General features: G+C 39.6%; 1 protein-coding gene across 1 annotated transcript in view; it reads left to right on the top strand.

Annotated features, from left to right (window-relative positions):
* The first annotated feature begins 388 nt into the window (after positions 1-388).
* The window catches only part of PDE6C (phosphodiesterase 6C), a 31,030-nt gene continuing 8,555 nt past the window's right edge, over positions 389-22,863 (top strand). The window contains exons 1-16 of the mRNA XM_026066680.1: positions 389-868; positions 9,610-9,762; positions 9,872-9,961; positions 10,219-10,359; positions 10,916-10,990; positions 11,080-11,144; positions 11,257-11,323; positions 12,187-12,234; positions 12,427-12,576; positions 13,243-13,386; positions 13,480-13,548; positions 15,820-15,966; positions 16,335-16,442; positions 16,550-16,659; positions 19,439-19,526; positions 22,210-22,310. Coding sequence (XP_025922465.1) covers positions 389-868; positions 9,610-9,762; positions 9,872-9,961; positions 10,219-10,359; positions 10,916-10,990; positions 11,080-11,144; positions 11,257-11,323; positions 12,187-12,234; positions 12,427-12,576; positions 13,243-13,386; positions 13,480-13,548; positions 15,820-15,966; positions 16,335-16,442; positions 16,550-16,659; positions 19,439-19,526; positions 22,210-22,310 — 2,036 coding nt within the window. The remainder of the gene's footprint in view (positions 869-9,609; positions 9,763-9,871; positions 9,962-10,218; positions 10,360-10,915; positions 10,991-11,079; positions 11,145-11,256; positions 11,324-12,186; positions 12,235-12,426; positions 12,577-13,242; positions 13,387-13,479; positions 13,549-15,819; positions 15,967-16,334; positions 16,443-16,549; positions 16,660-19,438; positions 19,527-22,209; positions 22,311-22,863) is intronic.

The raw sequence follows: 22,863 nt of genomic DNA, 5'->3' as shown, positions 1-22,863 counted from the left end.
GAGAAAACTTGCACATATACATATCTACACATCAGATCTTTTTACACGGTCTAAGAATGAACTGGTTAGTTTAAACTGCTAAAATGATTCCCATAGGATTTATGAGCTAAGAATGCTCGGGGGTTTAGTGTCCTGACATCTCCTTAATTAGCAGTCTCCAAGACCTCACACTAAGAAGATACTAAGCCAGTGCCTTCTGTCATACCTCAAGAGTTTCAGAGGGCTTGGAAGCCACAGGGGAAGGTGAATATACTATGTCTGTGAGGTGTACAGTATGTACAAAGTACCATTTTCTTACTATATCAAGTTAGGACTTTTTGCTACCACTCCTGCTTTGATGGTGATGCAGTTCTAACAAAAAAAAAATCCAAAGAACAATCCAACAAAAATGGGTGAAGTAAATAAAGATGCCGTTGAAAAATACTTGGAGAACAACCCCCAGTTTGCCAAGGAATATTTCGACCGAAAAATGAGGGCAGAAGTGCTGGGAAGTGTCTTTAAAGTGAACCCTGGAGATGTGAAGGAAGGAGTCAGCTTCAAGGATATGTCCCGTCTGGAGGAGTCTAACATACTTTTTGAGCTGCTAACAGAAATCCAGGATGAGGGAGGCACTATGGAAAAGACGGTGCATAAGGCCCTGCAGAGGCTGGCGCAGCTGCTGGCAGCTGATCGGTGTAGCATGTTTATTTGCCGTGCCCGAAATGGTATTCCAGAGGTAGCCACGAGGCTTTTCAATGTCACTCCAACTTCCACCTTCGAGGAGAATTTGGTGAATCCAGCCAATGAGACTGTTTTTCCTCTGGACATCGGAATAGTGGGATGGGTGGCTCATACCAAGAAGTTTTTTAATGTACCAGATGTGAAAAAGGTGAGTGACTTCTCTTGGTGAATGGGATTCTGTGCCTTAAATCACTCAGCTTCCTGAATAGGGCTTGGGCCACAGAGTCATTCCTCAAAAACATCCCAAACAGGAGACAGAAATCCAGACCAAAAACATAAGAAAAGCAAACGGGTAAGAGTCTTAAAATCCAGTAGAACCATATTATGTAGCCTGGCTAGATATTTCCAGTATCCTGACACAATATCTGTAATGTAATTTACCATAATAAGGGAGGAGAATATTAGATTAATAGAGACCAAAAAGTCCTTGTGTTTCTATGGAACAAGACAGGCTCCTATTCTGTTGTCCAGTGCAGGCTTGCAAGTGTTCGCCCTTATCAGTCCATGCTGCCATACAAGCACCTCTCAACACAACTAATTTGCAGCCCTGGTAGTGACAGCGGTCCTTATAAGGAGGTGAATGAATCCATATGAAGATGGTCTCAACATACATGTTCAATTTCAAGTCTGGTTGGGATTTAAAATAGCTCCAAAACCTGCTGCTGGATTTTCACAGAATCACCTTCCTTAGTTATAGCTCAGATAAGGGTTATTATTATAAAATTTTGCGTTAAAATTATGTGAACAACTTAACTGAAATTAAACATGCATGAATAAGAACTGCTTTAAAAATTGTACTCTGAAATACAGATAAATGTGTTCTGATGGTTACTGATGTCTTTAAAGAGTTAACCTTAAATTATAAAATTATCATCTTCATCTTTTTTAGTCTTATGTGGAAAAACTCAGCCTACAGATGACAGTCTGGCTTCTTAACTTTTACTGTACAGTCAATTTATAATTCCAGGGCATTTTAGAGATGGAAATCACCTCAATGATCCTAAATTCAATTTAAATAAAAAAATATCTTTATGCACTGCAATTATCCATGTTTTCCAGGACATAACCGAAGGCATGTATTTTATCGTGTTAAAAGTTGGTAGAAATAAAGATAAATTAATTATAAGTTCACCTGTGCCTGGGTCAGGCTAGTGTTAAAGCTCAAAAACAAATGTATACATATATGAAAAGAACATTTTAATACAGAGTAAACTATCTCAGATGTAAGCAGGAATCATAGGAACAAACAGAAGAAATATTGGGTTTGATTTTTAACTGACCACTAAGATGCTTTCTTCAGTGGCTGCTCTTCTGACAAGAAACATCTGACTTACTGTCTCTTACCACCAAATGGGGAGATTGGAGGATAATCCTTCTAAATTCATAAGGCTTATTACATGAGATCAGGAGGATCAAGAAAGATGTGCTTTTTATCAGACCCTGTACTGTTGCTTAATATTATTGTGTGTGAAACCCGCCCAGGGCAGGGCTGCCTAAAAAACTCTGCTCCTGCAATAGGACTTGTTCAAAATTTTGTGACAAATGTAATTTGAATATGTTTAAATAAGAGAACTATAACCTTTCTGTCCCTCTAATACTGCCAGGTATAGATTTTGCACATACAACTTAATCCATGTCTGCTGAATAACTGTCTAGTTATTACTCAGTCATTTTAAGGTAACTCAAATTAATCACTGTAATTTTACTTGGGCATTCATTTACTCTGAGATCTATGCCATTAGGTCCACACTTAGAAATGCAAAGTTAAACCCTGGTGCCATTAACCCACATTTGGTAACTAAATGTCTCCAAAACATTGACATTTTATTATTTAATTGCAAAACCCGGAGACTTTTCTGCAACCAAGATTTGCTCTTCAAAAATAACCATGAATGTCTCAAAATTGTCAGTATTTCCAACCTATTAGTCAAAGAATTCAGGTGTCCAAACTCACCCTCCTCATGCTGGCAAAGTTCCCCCGACGTCACCACAGTCCTTACCTACATAAGGAACCTGCAACTGCAGCTTTAGGCAGTAGCACTTCAGTAACATTAACAGTCTATGGCATAAGAAACAGGCAGTAATGGAAGCCTTTATCACGTGTTCTTGAAAGGATAATTATTTTTCAAACCGCACTGTATGCGCTTCAGTCAAGCCAGATAGTCTGCTACCCAAACACCGAGCAAAAATGACAAGCAGAGTTGGGTCAGAGAGGGATTTGGCCTCAACTGCCTTGTCAGAATATAAAACACACGATGAATAATTCTAGACGGTACAGTGCTTTAAAGATGTCACCTAACCACTTTATTGTTGACACAGACCATATCCAAACAGCATAATATTTTTTAAGTCTTAAGTACATGACAGCACTGACAAACCCACAGTGAGACATTTTCATGCTTCAGTTCCCACCATTTATAACAAGAGGGAATGTAATGAAAGATCACAACAGCAATCAGTCTCTGAAAACATGAGACTCCACCTTCAGTGTCTGGTAGCCAGCTCTTTAGGGATTATCTCTCTTTTTTTTTTTTTTTTTTTAAAAACACCTTGGAATGGTACCAATAAATGTGAGGAAGCTCCTCATCCTGACTAATGCTTCAGAAAAGAAAAGCAGAGGAAAAGATACAGACCTTCCACAATTAACTTAGCAGCAAGAACAGTTTCCTTCCCCCACAGGATTAGAGACCTGTTGATTGCAATAGCTAACAGTGTTTAATCCCCTCTTTAAGGGTAGTGAGAAACAGGAGGCCAGGCAGGACCACTGCCTTGATAATTGGCCTCTCATTACTCCCAGTGACTGTCAGAGTATGTTACTCAAATATACCAAAGTAAAATAACTGATTGCATAAAATCTCATTTGTCTATCAGTTCAACAAAAGTCTGTTAAAATATTAACTGATAACACTGGCAAGAGAATGATTAAGACTACAATTACCTTACATCTTTTGCTAAGGCATTATTTCCAAACAGAATTAAGAAATAAGAAATAGTTAAGCAAGGAGCATGACTTCTGGAGCATTAAAATCTCACATTTTCAGCATGTAAGAGCCAATAGTAAAGACTATGTATATTTGCTTTAACACAAAATATATTTAAATTAATGCATTATTGTTTTTAATTCAGAGCTATTTGGAGACAAAAGATTCTACTGAGGATTGGAAACTCAAGAAATAGCATTCTCCTCAGTGGTGATAGGCAATGCACTTTGCCAAACTCAAAATGGGGAGGTGGGCTGCACAGCAGGTACTGAAGTGTCACTTGGAAACAACATAAATAACAATGGTAAGAGGTTTGCAAATGTGAAAACCAAGGTGTTAACGTCATCTGTGAGACACAAACAAAACGACACCGTGCTGTTTCCTAGCAGGGGCCCTCAGTCAAGGAAGCAAAGGCTTGTAGGAAAGTTTCACTTCCTAACATTTCAAATCACCCGTGTAACGGAGATGTTGGTGCTGGGCCAGCTTATAAGCAATGGGAAGTAAGCAAATATATTGGAGATGTAAGAAGCCTCAGTGCTAACAAGTTTGAGCTGCTGATCTGCTCCTATAGCTTCAAATGAACCAGTGCAGTGAGCCTTCACGCTGACTGGCTGAACAAGGAAGACAGATCCACATTCCCTATTACCTTTTTTGAGCTGCTTTTCACACTACTCCCATTTTCTTTCTTCCCTGCATTTGTATAAACTACACACTTGTTGCATGTTCCATGAAAACCAAATTAACAGGGTTCACACTATCTCATTAGAGTAGTTTTCCCATTTTTTGATCAAATTTACACTCAAAGTAATTTACACCACTGAATTTGAGCTGGAGGTTTCCAAAACTGTCAAACTCACTTGCCTCAGGCTGCATTTTGCTATTAATCCAATCAGATATGCTAAAGGCTTCGCTCACTGTTCTGGAGGATAGTGTAGCAAATCCTAAGATAACATTATGAACCGGGAAATGCACCTCCTTCATTAACTACTGTATAGAATGGTTGAATGAACATGAGAACGGTGATCTTCATTGTTCTTTAGGTTTGGCGTATTTAATGAGAAAGCCTGTGAAAGGTTAGAAAGTTGTGCAGAGCTCTTTCACAGTTCACTTAAAATGCTGTGGGATATCAAAAGCCAGCAAAAGAAGCAGAATTCATCATGAAAGAAATAAGGCCTTTCAAGACCGTTACAGGGAAACATCCAAGAGCAAAAGAAGGGAACTCGGCCCTAAGAAGGAAACTGAGATCTAAAAGGAGAACCATGAGAAAAGACAGACACAAGATGGTTCCTTCTTGTAGACAGTCCAGACAGTAAGAACTTTTCAGAAGCAATTCTTAAAGTAACACTGATTTTTTGAAAAACAATCTGTGTAATTGTAAAATATTATCGGCTCATGTAGTCTGTCTTTTAAAATTAATTTTCTTCTCAAAATACCTGTGGTTTCCCAGGGCCTTTCTTATTGATATTTATTTTACCTTATTATGGACATGAACTTAGAGTTGTGTAGCTACAATTCAGAATCAGATGTGATATAGGTTTAGTAAGCAAGCTGGATTTTAATTATATACATTCACTACATATTTCTAACAGCCATAATGAGGAAAATAAAATAAGTTATTTTTAGAAAGAATGGACTGATTTTCCTCTTTCAGAGAGGTGTAATCACGTTGTTTTTACAACAGTGACCTCTCATTTTGTAAATTCCATTGCTAGTTATGGGATGTAAGTTAGGCTCATAGAACCCAAAGGAATTGAAAAGTTGAGGCCAAAAGATCTAAACACAGAGCATTATGCATAAAATTATAAACCTTTTACCAATGAAATTTCAATATAGTCATGTTGGTAAGTTACAGTGAGATACAACTGGTGTCATGGGGTAGAGAACCAAAAAACTGCATCAGCTACGCATTTCGAGTGTACTGGCTAAATCCATAGTAACCCCCAGACTCCTCTCAGGTTATTGTCTCTCACCAAAAACAGAAAGATGAACGTGGAGGGGGGCCATTCCAGTATGCAGGTGCTGGCTTAGCGCAATTTTAAGACATGTTGCACATCTAATGATATATCTACAAAATTGATTCTGGCACAGTGAAAGGCTATATACCTTAGCTTTAAATGGAGCTGGTAGAAAATGATCACAAATGTACAGGAGTTAGTCTGGGCATAACAATCTGGAGCCTATATTTACTTTATCAAAAAGCTAACAAAGCTGCAGCAGTGAGTTACACCTATGCAATGAAGATAATTCTGGGGGACAATGTCCTATACGAGATGATTCTATAACATACTGCTGCTGTTTTCTACAATCCTAGGCATCCCACTGCATGTATGCATTCTAGTAGCTGGCATAACTAGTACACACCCAATACAGCACAGTATGATTAGAAAAGATTGTTCTAACTAATGAGGCAAACTTCATACTTTGGGGGAAAAGAATGCACTAGTAGTGCAGTGGGCCCTCTTAAAGGAGAGAACGTATGCACAATCTTTTCTTCTAGTTATTAACACTTCCCTGTGAAGTCTGACTGTTTTATTTAATAGGTATAGATTTGATGTCTGGAGTTAGGTAGCTATTGAAAAATCCCCTTCCCTCTAAAGTCAGTTATATGATTTAATCGGGATCTGAAAGTTCACGACATCACTCTAGAAGATGGTTGGATTCTTAAGATCAGGCTCAAATAGACTAAGGGTCCATCTTCATAGGAGCACCAAGATTCTCCTCTGGCTCTGGTACTGCAGAGCAAGTTTCTAGCTTATTGGTCCATGATTTTCCATACATTAGGCAAAAGTGATTTGCATTGAAATCAAAAGGAGCTTATGTTCCTGAGAAAAAAATATTTTAAAACCTTGATTGAAAATTAAGGCTTCAAACCCCTCAGCAATTCTGTGCCAAATATTCAGTAATGAAAAGCCTAAATCTAAGCACAAGTTTTTGATTACACATGCAAATCATGTGCAACAGGAATCTTTGCATACATTATGAGGATACTGCCAGTGTGTAGCAAAGTATTTATATCTGCATTGCATTATCTAGACACAATTCAGGTTGGTTCAGGTCACTAACTTTTTGTTTATTAACACAGATTTGCATTCTTTTAATTTTTTCCTATCCTCTGCAAAACTCCTATGACCAAAGTGCTCCTTCCCAAACCACTACTTCTACCTTCAGCCTGCAGTTACTAAACAAATTAAAACTCAGCTATTGAGTCCTGCTGATTCAGTTCACTTCAGGTGATACAAGTCCTTTTTAGGCATTCAGAAATCCAGGACTGTCTGAAATTTTTTTTGTTCCCTCATAACAGTATATAGAGCTCTAAAATCAGGACTTGGTCCTCACCATACGCTAGATGCTGTAGGTGGGGCAAAGGGGCTACTAAACAGGGTCAAATTCTCTATTTCCTTTTTTTGGGGGTGGCTGAAACACTCGCAGAGATTCAGAAATTGTCACTGAAGCCCCTCCAAAACCACCCCAAAGCCAGAATGGTTGTGTCTGTAGATAATTTATCTCAGAGAAACTCAAATATTTCTATGTAATACCTCACATTTGTTTAGAAGATTACGGGGCAGTATTTGATTCTCATGTAGAAAAGACAGCTTGACTGGCATTTTCCCTACATATCTGTTCACTGAGATATCCCTATACCTTTCTCTTAGAAAAAGAGAAAACAGCAACTCAGTGAAAGTTTGACAGAAAAAAAGAAATCACCCCATCCTCACCCAGACAATATAAAGCAATGTATTTGGAACTGGCTACACTTTCCAGGGACCCAAATACAGCCTGATACTTTGAGCTACAGAGAAAACATATTGCTTATTTTTATTCTTTTCAACCCAATTTAAGGAAGCCTGTGTCACCCCCATAAAAGAATCAATACTCTGTAATAGACCCCAAGTGGTAAATACAGAAAAAGACATTCCAGAGTTACTTCCATATTTTTCATTCCTTTCCCAGAAATGCAGATTTCTCAGATTTCCTTCTAGGATTCAAAAATGCAAATACAAGAGATGGGCTGCCGAAAGACTATCAAGAGCTGAAGGGAAAAACAAATAACGTTTTGAACTCAGAATAAAATACAATCTACCTTCTCAGGATTATATATGCTATAAATTCAACACATTCCAGAAAAAATTGTTAAAGAGGAAAAAAGGGGAAAAGGATTTAGAGGAAAGAACCCAAAATTAGACAAACAGTCTTAGTTCTGGCATTTGCTAGCCTTTTCATGATTGATTTTACAACCTAGAAACTGCTTTTTTCCCTGAAGTAGCATTGTGTATAGTTTTCTATATTTTAAAAAGCAGAAATTCCATTATGTGGCATCCCACTACACTACACAGTCCAGCAGCAAGTAGGAGACCTTGAGATCTTCCACACAGATCTTGGCTGCCAAAGCTAATACAGTAATTAATAGCAGTACTGTGTATCAGCTCTGGGGATAGAAATGCAGTAGCTGGGGTCAGAGACTTTACAAGTGGGTTAACAAATATTTGCCAGCAGCAGAGGAATGGTAAGGTTTGGGAATCTTGGTTCTGGGCAGATGTTCTTGAAACACGACTCCTTTTGCCTCCCTCTGGCCAGCTGCCATGCCTGTCTGTGGTCCAGTCTGACTGTCCCTGGTTACCAGGTCCCAATCACCGCGTCTTGGTACGCATTTAATACCATTATCTAAGCACCTTGAGAAACCAGAAGCAGACCTTTTAAAGGAAGTTCAAAGAGAGTCCACCACTGTAGCCCATGACTAGAGAGAGTTCATCCCTCTGAAGAAGAGGTTTCTGTACTGACTTGTAAAAAGTGGCACCTGTGAGGGCATGGAAAAGGCCCAGTGAAGACAGTCTGCCTATTTCAGCAGCTTAGCAGAACTGTGTCACTTCTGAGCATGCACATATTGACAGATTTCCAACCCCCAGCTCATAACTTGGATAAATTTAGATGCATTTTCACAGAATAACAAGCAGCACAACCACCCTTGACAAACAGATTTCCCTAACAAATTTCAAGTTCATTTTTGAAAATAAAGGGAATATTGGCATTTCAAAGAAAACACCTCAAGAATTTCTTTGATATGAGAAAGTGAAACATTCTTTCATGGAATAGGTGAACTAGCTTCCCAATAATTTCCAGATAGAAGAATGAAGACCTAGAATACCTTTTACTAAATTCCTCCTCAGCACTCCGTTTCAAGGGTAGGCAACTGGAGGGTTAGTTGTGGCTCATTTGTCGCATGGCCTCCATCCCACAAGATCACACACCACAGCAGAAGCAGCCCTGGATCCCTCCCTGTTCTACACCCGCCTGTTCACCAGGAGGGCACACTGGGCTGGGAGCTGCAGGAATGGGAGACTGTCAAGAAGGAGGAATAGGACAAGGCTCAGCCAGATGCATACCTACTGTGGATACCTCTCTGACAGAAGCATTTTCAGCCATATACCTTCAAGACTGTTTGCAATGATCCTACGTATAGTTTTAAACATTACATAATGGGATAACATCATTCATACTAGCTACAGAAATAATTAAGCAATAATAGTAAATATTAACTTAGCTACAAAATAATTCTCTTACATGCAAGCCTATGCATTAGGCTATCAGGTAGCCACAAAGTCATATTATTCTGTCCTTCATTCTAGCTCTTCTCAAATGTTCATTTCCTTAAATTTGTCATCATTCTAATAAAACCCTGCACAGAACTTGGCTCCAGGAGCTGTATTCATCATCAATGCTTAAGGTAATTGTTTACATGTACGTTTGCAAGACTGGCTTAAATAGTTATAATGCTTTTTGGGAGTATGAATCTACTGCACTATGCTCACAGCATTGTGAACATAAGTAGCAAATACAGTGATCATTTGCCTTTGGCATGGCAACTGACTGTCGTGGATTTCATTTGTGCTTTTATTTTTTTTTCCTCCAGAATAACCATTTTTCTGATTTTCTGGACAAACGAACTGGTTATACAACGATCAATATGTTGGCAACCCCAGTTATGCAGGGCAAAGAGGTGCTTGCTGTTGTGATGGCACTCAACAAACTAAATGACACTGCATTCTCAAAAGAGGATGAAGAGGTAATAACTTCAAACACTAAATAAGAGCATAACTGTTACGTTAACAAGTAGTTTGAGTCAATCTACATCTTGGTTTCATACTTTGTCTTTTGTTCTTTGCCATTTTTAGGTCTTTAACAAATACCTCAATTTTATATCTTTGGTCCTAAAAAATCATCATACATCGTATCTCTACAATATTGAATCCCGACGAAGTCAGGTAAAGAAGAATTTGTTAACAGTTAACTTTTTTTTTTGTCTGAAATAATAATGATTCCCACTATCTTACATTCTCACAAGCTTGTTGAAACAAGGATACCTAAGGATACCATCTATTTACTTTTTTTTTTTTTTTTTTTTACAGTAATGCACTTTATTCTTGTATCTTGGAATGTCTAGGATCCGTATGGCTATGTTTTCGTTCAAAATGCATTTTACCTTCATGAACATTTACCCTTTCTCTTTTGTTGTAAATAGATGCTTTTGTGGTCTGCCAACAAAGTATTTGAAGAGCTGACAGATATAGAAAGGCAGTTTCACAAAGCGCTGTACACTATTCGAATGTATCTGAATTGTGAAAGGTACTCTGTCGGTCTGCTGGACATGACTAAAGAGAAGGTAACAATTTTACCTGTTTCCTAGAAATACGTCAACTCCTAAGTTATAAAGTTCATCCTTTTAATTACTTAATTCATCTGTTCCAGGTATTTCTAGTGTACTTCTCCAAGACGTAAAGATACCATACTTTCTAACCCTTTGGGACAATCTATATAAAAATCCAACTGAGCCACAAAAATTATATGTGAAATATAAGCACGGCAAAGCATATGTCCACAATAAATATGAAAGTTGATTCCGAAATCATTTTTTCCACGTGAAAAAAAATCCATGTGAGGAAGAGAAGGAGAGAACTGCAGTCTGATTATCTACCTTTTAAAACAATGATCAAGTTGTACAGCCTTCCAGGGATAAAGTTCACAGCAGCCTTCAATTTATGTGCTAGTATTTCTTGCCTGGCATATATTTAACAATATTTTCTTAGTATTGTCTGAGATGTGACCAAATAGAGCTATGGAGAAGGAAAAACAGAACTGCTACCCACAGATTTCAGGTTACCTGTGAACAGAGAGCTGCTTTGCTTCCTTCTGCTAACCACTGCATCTTGCTTTCCCAGGAGTTCTATGACAAATGGCCCATGAGGCTGGGGGAGGCAGAGCCTTACAAAGGCCCCAAGACACCCGACGGAAGAGTGAGCATCTCATTTGTTCTTGTTATGAGTCTTACTTTTGACACTGAGGTTGTACAGGTCACCTACATGTTTTTCCTCTTTCCATTTAGGAAGTTAACTTTTATAAGATTATTGACTATATTTTACATGGAAAAGAAGAAATCAAAGTCATTCCGTGAGTATTCACTGGCTGCCTGCAAATGTGCGGTGATTAAATTTATTGCTGGGATAGAATAACAACATGTCTGTATCTGTAGAAATCATTTAATTTTATTCTCTCTCTAAAGGTCACCTCCAGCAGATCACTGGTGTCTTGTCAGTGGATTGCCAACATATGTTGCTGAAAATGGATTTGTAAGTTCATAACAAAAATAAAAATTACAAGTTTTGTTTTGTGTAGTTCTTCTGATCAAGAGAAGAACAAATAAACTCCCCATACCCAAAAACCTCTACAAAAAAATATTGTGCCACCTCTAGTGTTACTGCTTCCCAGAGAAACCATGTGAATCAGTAGCCTGGACGGACAAGCCCTCAGTGCAAATGGCCAAAACATCAGGAAATTTTCCTTCCAATCATGGTGACATCAGAGAAATAAAGTGTGCATGTCTGATGTCATGTTCTGGATGTACAAACTCAGTCTCACAAAAAAAAAGTTAGTAAATCATTACATACAGGAGTTAAAAAAAACAAAAAAACAAACTTTTCCTTATTTCTGCTTCCTGGCTCTAAGTTGGAAGCATGGCTTGGGCCCAGGATGCCAAGACCTGTTTAGCTCCAAACTGGCAGTGCACCAAAGCTTCCACATGGTGTACAGCATAGTCTGCCAGCCAAGATAATAACTGTCATTCACCAAGACTTTGAATTATTAATCCTGCAGCATTTTTTATAAAAGTAAGGACAGTACTTCATTATTTCTTTCTATAAATCCCCATGCCATTTTAAATTGGCATAGAAGCAGTTTTCTTAACCACGATGCTTATAAGCATGCACCGTGAGACATCATACATGAGGCAGTTTGCTATAAGCACTCCAGAATGACATCTGTCAGAATAACCAATTTAATTTTATAGCAACAATTCTGCTTTCTGTAGCTAATTAGGCTGCTCATTATTTTTTCATTAGAAAATATATTTGCATTTTTAAAATACCTGGCCAAGTCCTGGGGCATGTTATATTCCATTTAAACAATGTCTCTTTTTCTTTTCTTCATATTGCAGATTTGTAACATGATGAATGCGCCAGCAGATGAATATTTCACATTTCAGGTAATACCAGTAATGTTAACAGATGTAATAGAAAAATGTGTTAATGCTTTCCACCAATTAGTTACAGTTGCATGTATAATTTTCCATTAATTTGTGATTCACATGACCTAGTGTTAAGTTAGTTATCTTAATAGCTGTAACACTACTTTTAAAGAAATATGCAACGTGTCCTGTTCTTTGTCTTTGCTACAGAAAGGACCTGTGGATGAGACTGGATGGATAATCAAAAATGTCCTGTCATTGCCTATTGTCAACAAAAAGGAAGAAATTGTGGGAGTTGCTACATTTTACAACAGGAAAGATGGAAAACCTTTTGATGAGTATGATGAACAGATCATTGAAGTAAGCTTAATAAGATAAAAGGCTTTAAGCAGCCATATATTAATCAAAATGTTATTATTGTGAAAAACACAGTTTAAAATGTCTAAACATTGTCTAGTAGGCTGTATTAACATCTAACCAAAAGTCTTCTACCTTCTTCACTATGTAGTTTCTTAAGAATCAGAGAATTTTATTTCACATTATAGACCTGAAGATTTGAGAGATCGTTATGTTCCAATAATGAACAAAAGTCAGATATTTATCATATCTGTTATAACAGCCAATATCTCCTAATTAACACAACTGGGCATGCAAGGATGGCACACTGCTTACCAATGGACATGATGCCTGTGACGACTGCTCAGAGAGCAACCACATGCACTTGGGCAAGATACACAGTGCATCCAAGTCCACCCAGCTAACTTAACCTCCATAAACCTCAAATTCTTGTATAGAAAATGAGAATATGGGCCCTTAACTACATAGGTTGAGATATACAGTGGCATTAAAAGCTGCAAGGTGCTAAGACACCCTGCTGATGGAAGTTACATGCCACTAACAGGTAGAGTTACATGATGCTTTTAAAAGGGCACTACCAGAAACTGGAGTTTAAAGAAAGTAAGTCCAAACTGTCAGTTTAACTATATTGTCATGGTATCATCTCCACTTTTCTTGGCTTTGTCCCAGACTCTCACGCAGTTCCTGGGGTGGTCTGTTTTGAATACTGACACTTATGACAAAATGAATAAGCTTGAAAACAGGAAAGACATTGCTCAGGAGATGCTCATGTACCAGACAAAGGCCACTTCTTCTGAAGTTGAATCTATACTGGTGAGTTTCTGTCCAGAGCCAGATAATTGAAGTAGGAAATTTGCTGCACAGAAAGAAATGTTAAATTCATTTAACATTCATTTTCATTTTTAGAAATACAAAGAGAAATTAAATGCAACGAATATAGAAGATTGTGATGAAAAGGATCTTATCAGGATTCTGGTAAGTTGTTACATTGAAAATTTGAACTCCCAGTGGCATGATTATACCAGAAAATACTGGGTCTTCATTGTAGTAGAAGTCATATGTAGCCAAATCCTGTTTAATACAATGACAAATACAAGCCAGATGGAGTTGGTTTAATAATATGTCTTCAGCTTCTTAGGTCCTCTCTTGTTTTTTGGGTTCACAACAGACCCTTTGTAGCTTCACATACCTTTTAAAATAAGTCTATTTTAGCTCTATGAAAAATTCCATCAATTAATAGATAAAATATTTTAAAATCTCTCCACTTGCAGAGCAACAATTCATAATTATAGTGCAGGCCTCCAAATTAAAAAAAAAAGAAAAAGAAAAAATTGGTATGGATATTTTGTCTCCAGAAAGCAATTAAAATGAATTCTTTATATGTTGTGGTGTCACAAATTTAAAGATCTATTATCTCCTGCAGTGCCAAGGCTGCATGTGAATGCTTTATCCTGTTAGAAGGCCTGGAATCCCAGCTGGCTAACTGGATAAAGCAGGTGTTTCTAGATCTGTGATTCACAAAGTAATGGGTCTTAAAACACCACTGTTCCAGGTTTCCTTGACTTTGACCTCAACCTCAGATCAGAGCAAATTTAAAGGAAAATTCTACTAGGTAAGAAGGAAACATTGTTGCATTGAAGTTCAGCCTTATTTGTTGAAGTATAGGCATAAGGGAATCATTGCGACCATATAATCTAAGTTTTGTATTGCATCAGACTTCCCTGATTTAACTCTTGTTTTGACTGGGGCACATCCTTTAAAATACAATACTGCTCTTCTCAGGCTTTGAGATGTACAGATGAAAAGTATTATGGAACAGCTTACAAGTAGCACTATTGCCGGTTAGGCTATTCAGTGTATATCCGCGCAGCATATGCAAAAGAGGCAAGTTAAATGCAATGTAAGGTTCTTAACTTTTATATACTGTGAGTTTTAGAGCATTCTGGAGGTTCTTCAGTGCAAGGAAGAGCTGGCCTGAGCTATCTATCTGCCCTTCAGAGTGAGAAAAATCCCCGAATGGCATCCAGCCAGCACCTAATAAAGTCTAGCACATGGGGAAAAGAATATGCACTTATGCTGTCCACTACTTCTGAAATGGTCCCTCATTTTCATCAGTAGTCAGGACTGTTCAGAACAGGCTGTTTTAATCTACAGAAAGGACACAGCTAATACAGAATTACCATCAACCACAGAAGTAAAAAATAAATGACTATGTAACAGATTTGAAGTAAGCTATAACTGAATACTATATGCTCTGTACATTTAAGCATCATAAGAGTATTTCCTTTATGCACATACTGAGTTCATTCAAGAGCCAAGCAGTGAAGAAGCCACTGCAAGCAGGCAAACCAGAATGCAGATATCCGCCACCACTCGGACCATTAACTGAATCGTTACAACTGATCTCATAGGATTTTCCAGTCCACTTTCCATGCGCCAAATCAACTCTTCAGCATTCTCCATTAAGCGTAAAGAAGGCTGTCACAGCTATAAAGAGAGAATCTCGTGGGAGGCAGGGAAAGACAGACTAATTTTGAGGGGTGGCTGTGGAGCAGAAAAACACACCAGCCCTGCAGAGGTTAAAACATCGACAGGATTCTACAGAAATCTTTGCTTGCCTATATAGTCTCTCCCAAAGAAGACAAGGCTATAGGTAGATGAGCATGTAAACATGCTTTCTGTTGTTTTAAAAATGATTACATTGTTATACTTTCTTCTACTTTTTTAAAAAGTAAACAATATTTTATTCTAAGGTGGTCATTTTTGGTCACGGTACCTATAAATATTCCTAAGATCCCAAAGAAGGGCACCACCACTTACCAAGAACAGCAGGGCTTGTTGAAGCATTTTTGCCATGAAAAAGATTAACTGCAGCCTCGAAATTTGGCTAAAAGCTGGAGAATCATGAAATTTTATCCCTGGTAGGAGAAACTCCAAGGCCTAGGACTTCCTAACCAAGGAAACATTCAGGTGTTCCACACAGGAACATGCTGGAATTCATGGTGGGGAGAAATACCAGCTGGCAAAGACTTCTACCTATTCTCTTTGAGAAGAAAACCAGCAGTGACCACCAGTGTTTCATAACTTAATACATGTTACTTTATATCTTCAAAGGTCTAAAGTTTCAGTACAATAAGCATACTGCTCCTAGGTGGTGTTCCCACCAAAGTCGGGGGGGGGGGACAAAAATCCTTCCAGCTTTGCTTTTGCCAGAAAAACTCTTGTGGTTTTGATTTTTCCCAACAGAAAGAAGAATTACCTGATCCAAAAGATTTAGAGCTTTATGAATTCCACTTCAGTGACTTCCCCGTTACAGAACATGGTTTGGTAACTTGTGGAATACGACTGTTCTTTGAGATAAATGTTGTTGAAAAGTTCAAAGTTCCAGCAGAGGTCTGATTTATTCTGTCTTATTTATTTTTCTTTCAAGATAGCAGAGAAATAGCTGACTGGAGGTACTTTAATATAGAAGTGTGCTACACTAAAAAATTAGTAATATAGATAACAATTATCCATTCTTAATTAAGCATTTACATATTTGTTATAAAGACTTAAAACTTATCCTGAAATTGTGTGACCTATGTAAGGAATTAAGTCAACATGCATTTACATAAGAACAGTTTGCTGGTTCCATGTTTAATTTAATGGAAACCAATTATGTTCATAGAACTTGCACATTTTCCCAGTAATTTTTTTTTTAAGACATTCCAGCATTTTGTTTCAGTTAACAGCACAGTCTCAACCACTTTTATTCATAACAGGTACTTACAAGATGGATGTACACTGTCAGAAAGGGTTACCGGGATATCACTTACCACAACTGGCGACATGGATTCAATGTGGGACAGACAATGTTTACTTTGCTAATGGTAAATTTGCTAGTATTAAACTTACATTCAGCATTTAGCTTTCCTTTCAACCCCAATTGCAAAATTCAGGCAGGCATATACTCAGAATGGTCTATTTTCTTTTACAGACAGGCAAAATAAAGAAATATTATACTGATCTAGAAGCCTTTGCCATGGTGGCTGCTGCTTTCTGCCATGACATTGATCACAGAGGGACCAATAATTTGTATCAAATGAAGTAAGTGCAAACACCAAAATATTTGGCCATGTGGTATTTATAATAGTAAATAAAAAAACAGTGTCTGTACCTGCAAAAAATAAGATGTATATATTCCATATCTGACTAGCATGAATAAATATTCATCCTGCAGAAGAGAAAGAAATTGAGAGTTCTGCCTAAGAGCAATTGTCATTACTGCTGGAGCACAAAGACAAAATGCAAAAGCAGACTATCTTAAAAGGAGCTCCTGAATTTGTAATTAATTTTTAAGAGAGACTAAGCTTTTGCAGTCCTTGGATTGTAGTGGTGCCTCATGCACATGAGGCCACAAAGAAATGAGAAAAGTGAATTAAATGGATAGCGAAGCCAACACTGTGGCAGTGGGTGGGAGCACAGAAGGCAACAGCACCTGAGGGGCCAGTGGCATTGTGTCGCGCCTGCAAGGGCTCCTGCCCCAGAGCTGCCCCCAGCAGCCAGCGACAGAGTCACACTGGCCCTAATGGAGCAGATTAAAGCCTCAGGTGCAATTCTCACTCTCATTCTGTCCTTTCATGGCTTTCAGCATGCCTAAAAGCCTGTACCTGGTGCAGGGTTGTTTTGAGTTCATGGCAGACCTTCCCAGATCCAGAGCATTCCGCAAAGGGTTCGGAGTACCATAATAACAATATCAAAAAAGCCTCTTTCCAGTCTGAAAACTGTTTCATGTGCTGTAAGAGGAATTCAATGAAGCAAACAGAAGACGACTGACATTATATGATCCAAAGGACAACCAATAATGTTGCCTCTAATTTTTTTTAAGGGAAGGAATATTTAAATGAAAAATAAGGAGACTAAAGAGGACCAGGCGGCAGCTTTTATGGTGGAAATTTTAAAACATCTGTGTCTGCTGTAATAACTACCAGGAGATAAAAAATTAGTTTAAGAATGTTCAAAAACACAACATCAAGATTTATACACAATCTAAGTGTATGGAAAACAGTTCCACATGGATTAGCTGACTGCCTTAAGCAGCAGGATGTAAAATAAAACTTGTGTTCACTCTTACTGGTCTAGTGGTAACTCAAAAGGAGCTTAAATAAAGAGCAGAAAGTCCCTAAATAGATTTTTTTTTTTTTCAAGACAGCATAAGCACTTTTCTGGAGAGGGATTCAAGATGTGGAACTTAGACAAAAGACAATTCAGCGAGAGACAACGGGATTTAGAATGTGTTCTTTCTCTCAGTTTCCCACTGGCCGAATTGGCCAGCTGTTGTTCCCCCATTCAATTTACTGATTTATGTAGATCCTTTCCTGAGATATGTCTCCTCATAATAGAGGATTCTGAACTAAAGAGCTTGCATTCTGCTACAGCATCTAAATGCCAGTAAGCTATGCACATCACGAGGTTACGCTTTGCAACTCATGTTCCTTTTTATTCCGAGTATGCAAAATACCCTAAAGTATTTGTATTTTTGTTGTTAGTAGATGTTTGTCATAACCCAACATGAATTCATTTTATTTTAAACTTACCTGCATAATTATGCATTGTAGTGAGACCCACTCTTCTCCTGAAGAGTAGTCAACCTACCATTTAGTCTTTCATGGTATTTGTAAGGGCTTCTGAGTGCTAGCCGGACAACACAAATTTCTCAGACTGTTACGTGTATCAAAGGATTATAACCATAATTTTCTTAGCAGTGTTTCCCACCAAGTGCATCTCCAGCACGATTCATTCTCCTCCCCTGCCCCTAGACACACTCCTCCCAGGAGAGGCGTTTCAGATCGTGTGCTGGAGCAGTGACGCTCGGGGATTTTCTGATTATTGTCAGGGATTCTCCAGGTGACGTAAGAGAGGGAGAATGAGATGCCAGTTCTTATTCGGCTGACTGCCACTCATCCAAATAACTTTAAGGGAGCTTTAAATCTTCCAACTGTGGTCTTTCCTAGCTGAAAGCCCTCTGTGTGAGGTCAGACATGGTAAAGCTATTTATAAATAAGTTATCAGGCTTTACCACTACAGTTTTAATCACGAGGCAGGAACTAAAGGTAGCAGACACCAATCCTCCTGGGTCACTTCAGAAACTGACTTACCAGCTAAGGGAAGAAGGAGGAAAATACACTGCTGAAGATTCAGAACCAGCTAAAGTGGAGACAGGACACTTCTCCCTTCCTCCCAGTACCATAAACTCAAGTGCAATTACTTCTGCTTGAGGCTCAGCCCAAGGGCAGAGGAAGGGTTTACAAGTGCTGTGATACTCATATCTGAACTGTCATGACTTGCACAGTCCATAAAACTGATTTTTGTTTTGACTTTTTTTTTGAGAGAGAGAGAACCCAAGAACATTAGAGGAATTAAACTGCATTATATCATTACTTTAGATTTAAGCAATCATAGTTAGAAACACGAGGGGCACAGGCCACGTTCAATACAGACAGACAAGAGTTTGAAAGCCAAACCACACAATAAATACTAAAAGCTAGAGAAGGGCTACTTTTCAAATATGCAGAAGGTGTGTAGATTAAACAAACAGCAAAACTGAATGTGAAAGCTAAAACAGAGGCACGCCTTCAAAAACACAGTTTTTGAGTTTTGAGAACTCAGTGGGTGCTGAACACACAGTGCTAATTTCTGTCGTTTCTCAACCGCAACGGTGAAGGCAAGCAAATATTTTCCTGCTCTGCATCATGCCAGTGGTTAATAACGATATAGTAAACTATCGAACATACAAATCAGAAGCATTTTAATCCTAACAAATCTCACCATGAATTAAAAAACGTTGCTTCTGAAATACTATGAACAACTGCTTCTTTTTCAACAGGTCAGCGGCTCCACTGGCAAAACTTCACGGCTCATCCATTTTAGAAAGACATCATCTAGAGTACAGCAAAACCCTGCTGCAAGATGAGGTTTGTATACATGAATCTTCTGCTAACACTAAAAGCTCTAATTAAGTTATGACCTTCCAAGTTTTTTCCGGTTTCATTCATTCCTCTAGGTCCAAATGAAGAGCTTATGTTCAAATTCATGAGTTTAAACTAAGTTCTTATGCATTTGGGGCAGTGGTGCACTGTGCACTTGCAGGGAAACCCCAGGGTATCTGCCAGAAACAGACTCATTCAAGAGAAAAAAGCCTGTCCTCTAGGCCTCACGCGCACACTCTTCACTTCTTTCTACCCTCACAAAACACCAGTGCTGAAACCAAAGCAGAAAATAAGAGGTGTCCTAGTTAAAGTACTGCCCTTGACTTGGGGGGGGGGGGGGGGCTGGACGCAGCTGCCGCAGCAGCGGGCACAGGGAGGGAGGGAGGCAGCCGGATCAGCAGCTGCCCTCGGCCCCGCCAGGCCCACACGAGCCCCCGGCCGCGCTCAAACGCGCCAAGCAGTGCCGCGAGGCTCCGCTGGAGCTCCCGTCACCGATCCTCCCCGATGCCAGCAGGGAGCCCTCTCCTCGCAGCCTTTCCCCTTCCCTCCTGACACCCTCACCACCTCCCCTGCTGCCCCCGTCCCGCTTCCCACCCCAGCTCCGTCGCCGAGCCGGGCAGAGGCGCCTCTCGGGCGCTTCCTCGTGCTCGCAGACAGCCCTGCTGTCCCTTGCTCCGCCACCCTCCTCCCGGAGCGGCTGCGCTGGAACTGCCCCTGCGGCACACGGGCCGAGCGGGATGGCGGCCGCGGCGTGGGGAGCCTCCCTTGCCCCCACCCAGGCCCGCCGCTGCTGCTGCTCGAAGGCAAGAGGCCGTTCACAACGCTTCGGCGCCTATTTCGCAGGGAAATAATCCACAGAGTTTTAACAGCCAAGGCCGGATCACCCCTGGCCCTGCCGGCCCGCGGCCTAGGCGCTGCGGCCGCCGCTCCTCCCTGGCTTTGCGTTTGCCGGTCGCTGCAGCTACGCCGCTTCCCGACCTCGGGAGGGCCTAATCAGAATAAACCTGCGTGTAGCACAACGACCATAAACAAAACAGAAGATTTATGATTTGTTAAAGCATATAAAATGTTTGTTTACCTGTCTATTCGTGGCGCTGTTGTAGCTTTTTTTAATGTGAGAAGCCAGCGCCTAACCACAGCGCCACGGTCCAGGATTGCTGGAGGCCCTGAGCAGCGGCACCACGAGGCCCTGTGCTCTCACGCCTGCTCGTCTCCTCGGTTAAAGAGGGAAGGAAAACCAGGAGACTTAGAAAAACACCGAGTGTGATACTGCCATTCCCTTTGCTAGGGACAGACATCATATTTAAATTAAAGAGGTGACGACACCTGCAGGGTTTCCCAGTGCCTAAATAGCAGCAGGCCCCAGCAAGTGTGGCAGCTGGTTGTGCCAACCCAGGCAAACAGCCAGCAAAGGGCACTGCTCCGGGGACTTAAAGCCGATGTCGTCAGGTTTATGGGTGCAACCTGTAAAGAAATGGTGAGGAACTGCCGCTGCTTTACTAATTACATGGAGTACAGGTGATTCTGTTTGGTTTTAATTTGTGTTTAATTAATGTACAGCAATAGGCGACTTGAAACCCTTTGAGCCAGTGGGGATGTAGTTATTGGTGTGGTCTCTGGAGACAGCGTCTTGGAGCTGCCTGTGGGTCGCGCAGATATTTGGTTGTTTACTCTGGTCCCTTGCTGCTGTCCATGCAGGGCTCCTTCCTGCTCTCACCACCATTTTCATGCTGGCCGGTAGCTTGATCCCTCCCTGCCTTGCAACCAACTTTTCAATTTTTCCATCTTTCCTCTTAAAAGGAGCACTTCTTTAACGGCGTTGGTTTCCCAGCCCCTGCGGCTTGGCAAGAGCTGTGCCCTGGCTCACCAAGCGGGCACACAGTGCCTGAGAAATACAGGGTTTTACTAGCAGTGCTCCCTAATCCCAGTCTTTTAGGACACGGGGACCCAAAGCGCTCCATATTTCGGTCATCTGTAAGGGCACCCAACAGAGTAACTCCTTGGCTTTCCTCGCTCCTGTCTGGAGATTGTACTGCACATAGGTCCTTGCTCTCATTTCAGCAACCCCGCTGCTGGAAATGAACCTTTTCTGCCTTCCTCGGCCCTTGGGGCGAACGGGGCTGCAGGTTTGGAAGTGCAGCCTCCCCTTCTTTCCCGATCCTCTTAATCTCAACAGCAAAGACTAAACTATACCTTTCTCTTCCCCTTTACTCTGCAAGACTAAAATAAAATTACATAGGCCTTAAGTAACTCTTCCAGGATCAGCTGCTGCAATAGAGTAGATTTTTTTTATATTATATACCTATAAATATCATATTTTACCCATAGATTGCTTCAGCCACTAAGATTTGGTTAGTGCATGTGACATTGCTGTAGAAAATCATACGATGTGGTGATTTACAAGTTCATATTTGGAGCTCAGTATTGGATGGTTCTGCAGCCCTAATTCACAGAAATACTGGTATTTAAGCATGTGAATTGCTCTTGTGAATAAGGGCCACCTTTGTCAATTGAAGAATTTTTAATTCGTAGTAATTTATATTGATTCAGGGACAGTAGTTGGCCATGTATGCAGTTTTGTTATGCTATTCTATGGGACAGCCTGTATAGTGCAAAACAAAGACAGTTTTATAAGAGGAATTGAACTCGTAAACTTTCCATCTTTCAGAGTTTAAACATCTTCCAGAACCTAAATAAGCAACAGTTTGAAACCGTTCTACATTTATTTGAAGTTGCAATAATAGCAACCGACTTGGCATTGTATTTCAAGTAAGTACTAAATTCTGTATAATTCCCTACCAAAAAAATGTCAACCCCATAAAATTTACAACTGTAGTTTTGACTTGTGATATACAGAGTACAGAGCTACATTTAAAATTGTTATTAAATAAGCCTCATTCCCGTAAAACCCAAGACATTCTTAGATTCATTATAAGCTTTCAAACTTCAGAACACACAAATGTCTCTAATGCTTAGCATAGATTTAGTAGGTCAGTCAAATATGCTTTTATTTACAGCAAACACTGTATTTTAGAAGTGCAGATTCGTAACGTAATCGTAAGGTTGTGTGTGCACGTGTGATATTTTTTGTACCATGTTACAATTACTCATACTAAACATGAGTATGCTTAGGCCATGGAAATTAAGCTGTTGGTTTAAAAACAAGACTACAAACACTTACTGATCCCAGTGCTAAATATGCTAAGGACTCCAAAGATCAAATCATCCGTCCTGTTCTTAAATTACTGACTTAACATACTTTTATAATGGGTATTTTCCTTAAAGATAAATGGAGCCTTTTTTTTTTTTTTTTTTTTTTTAG

Source organism: Apteryx rowi, unplaced genomic scaffold (assembly GCF_003343035.1).
Source record: "Apteryx rowi isolate R43461 unplaced genomic scaffold, aptRow1 scaffold_246, whole genome shotgun sequence".
Taxonomy (NCBI): domain Eukaryota; kingdom Metazoa; phylum Chordata; class Aves; order Apterygiformes; family Apterygidae; genus Apteryx; species Apteryx rowi.
This window is presented reverse-complemented; position numbering and strand designations above follow the sequence as displayed.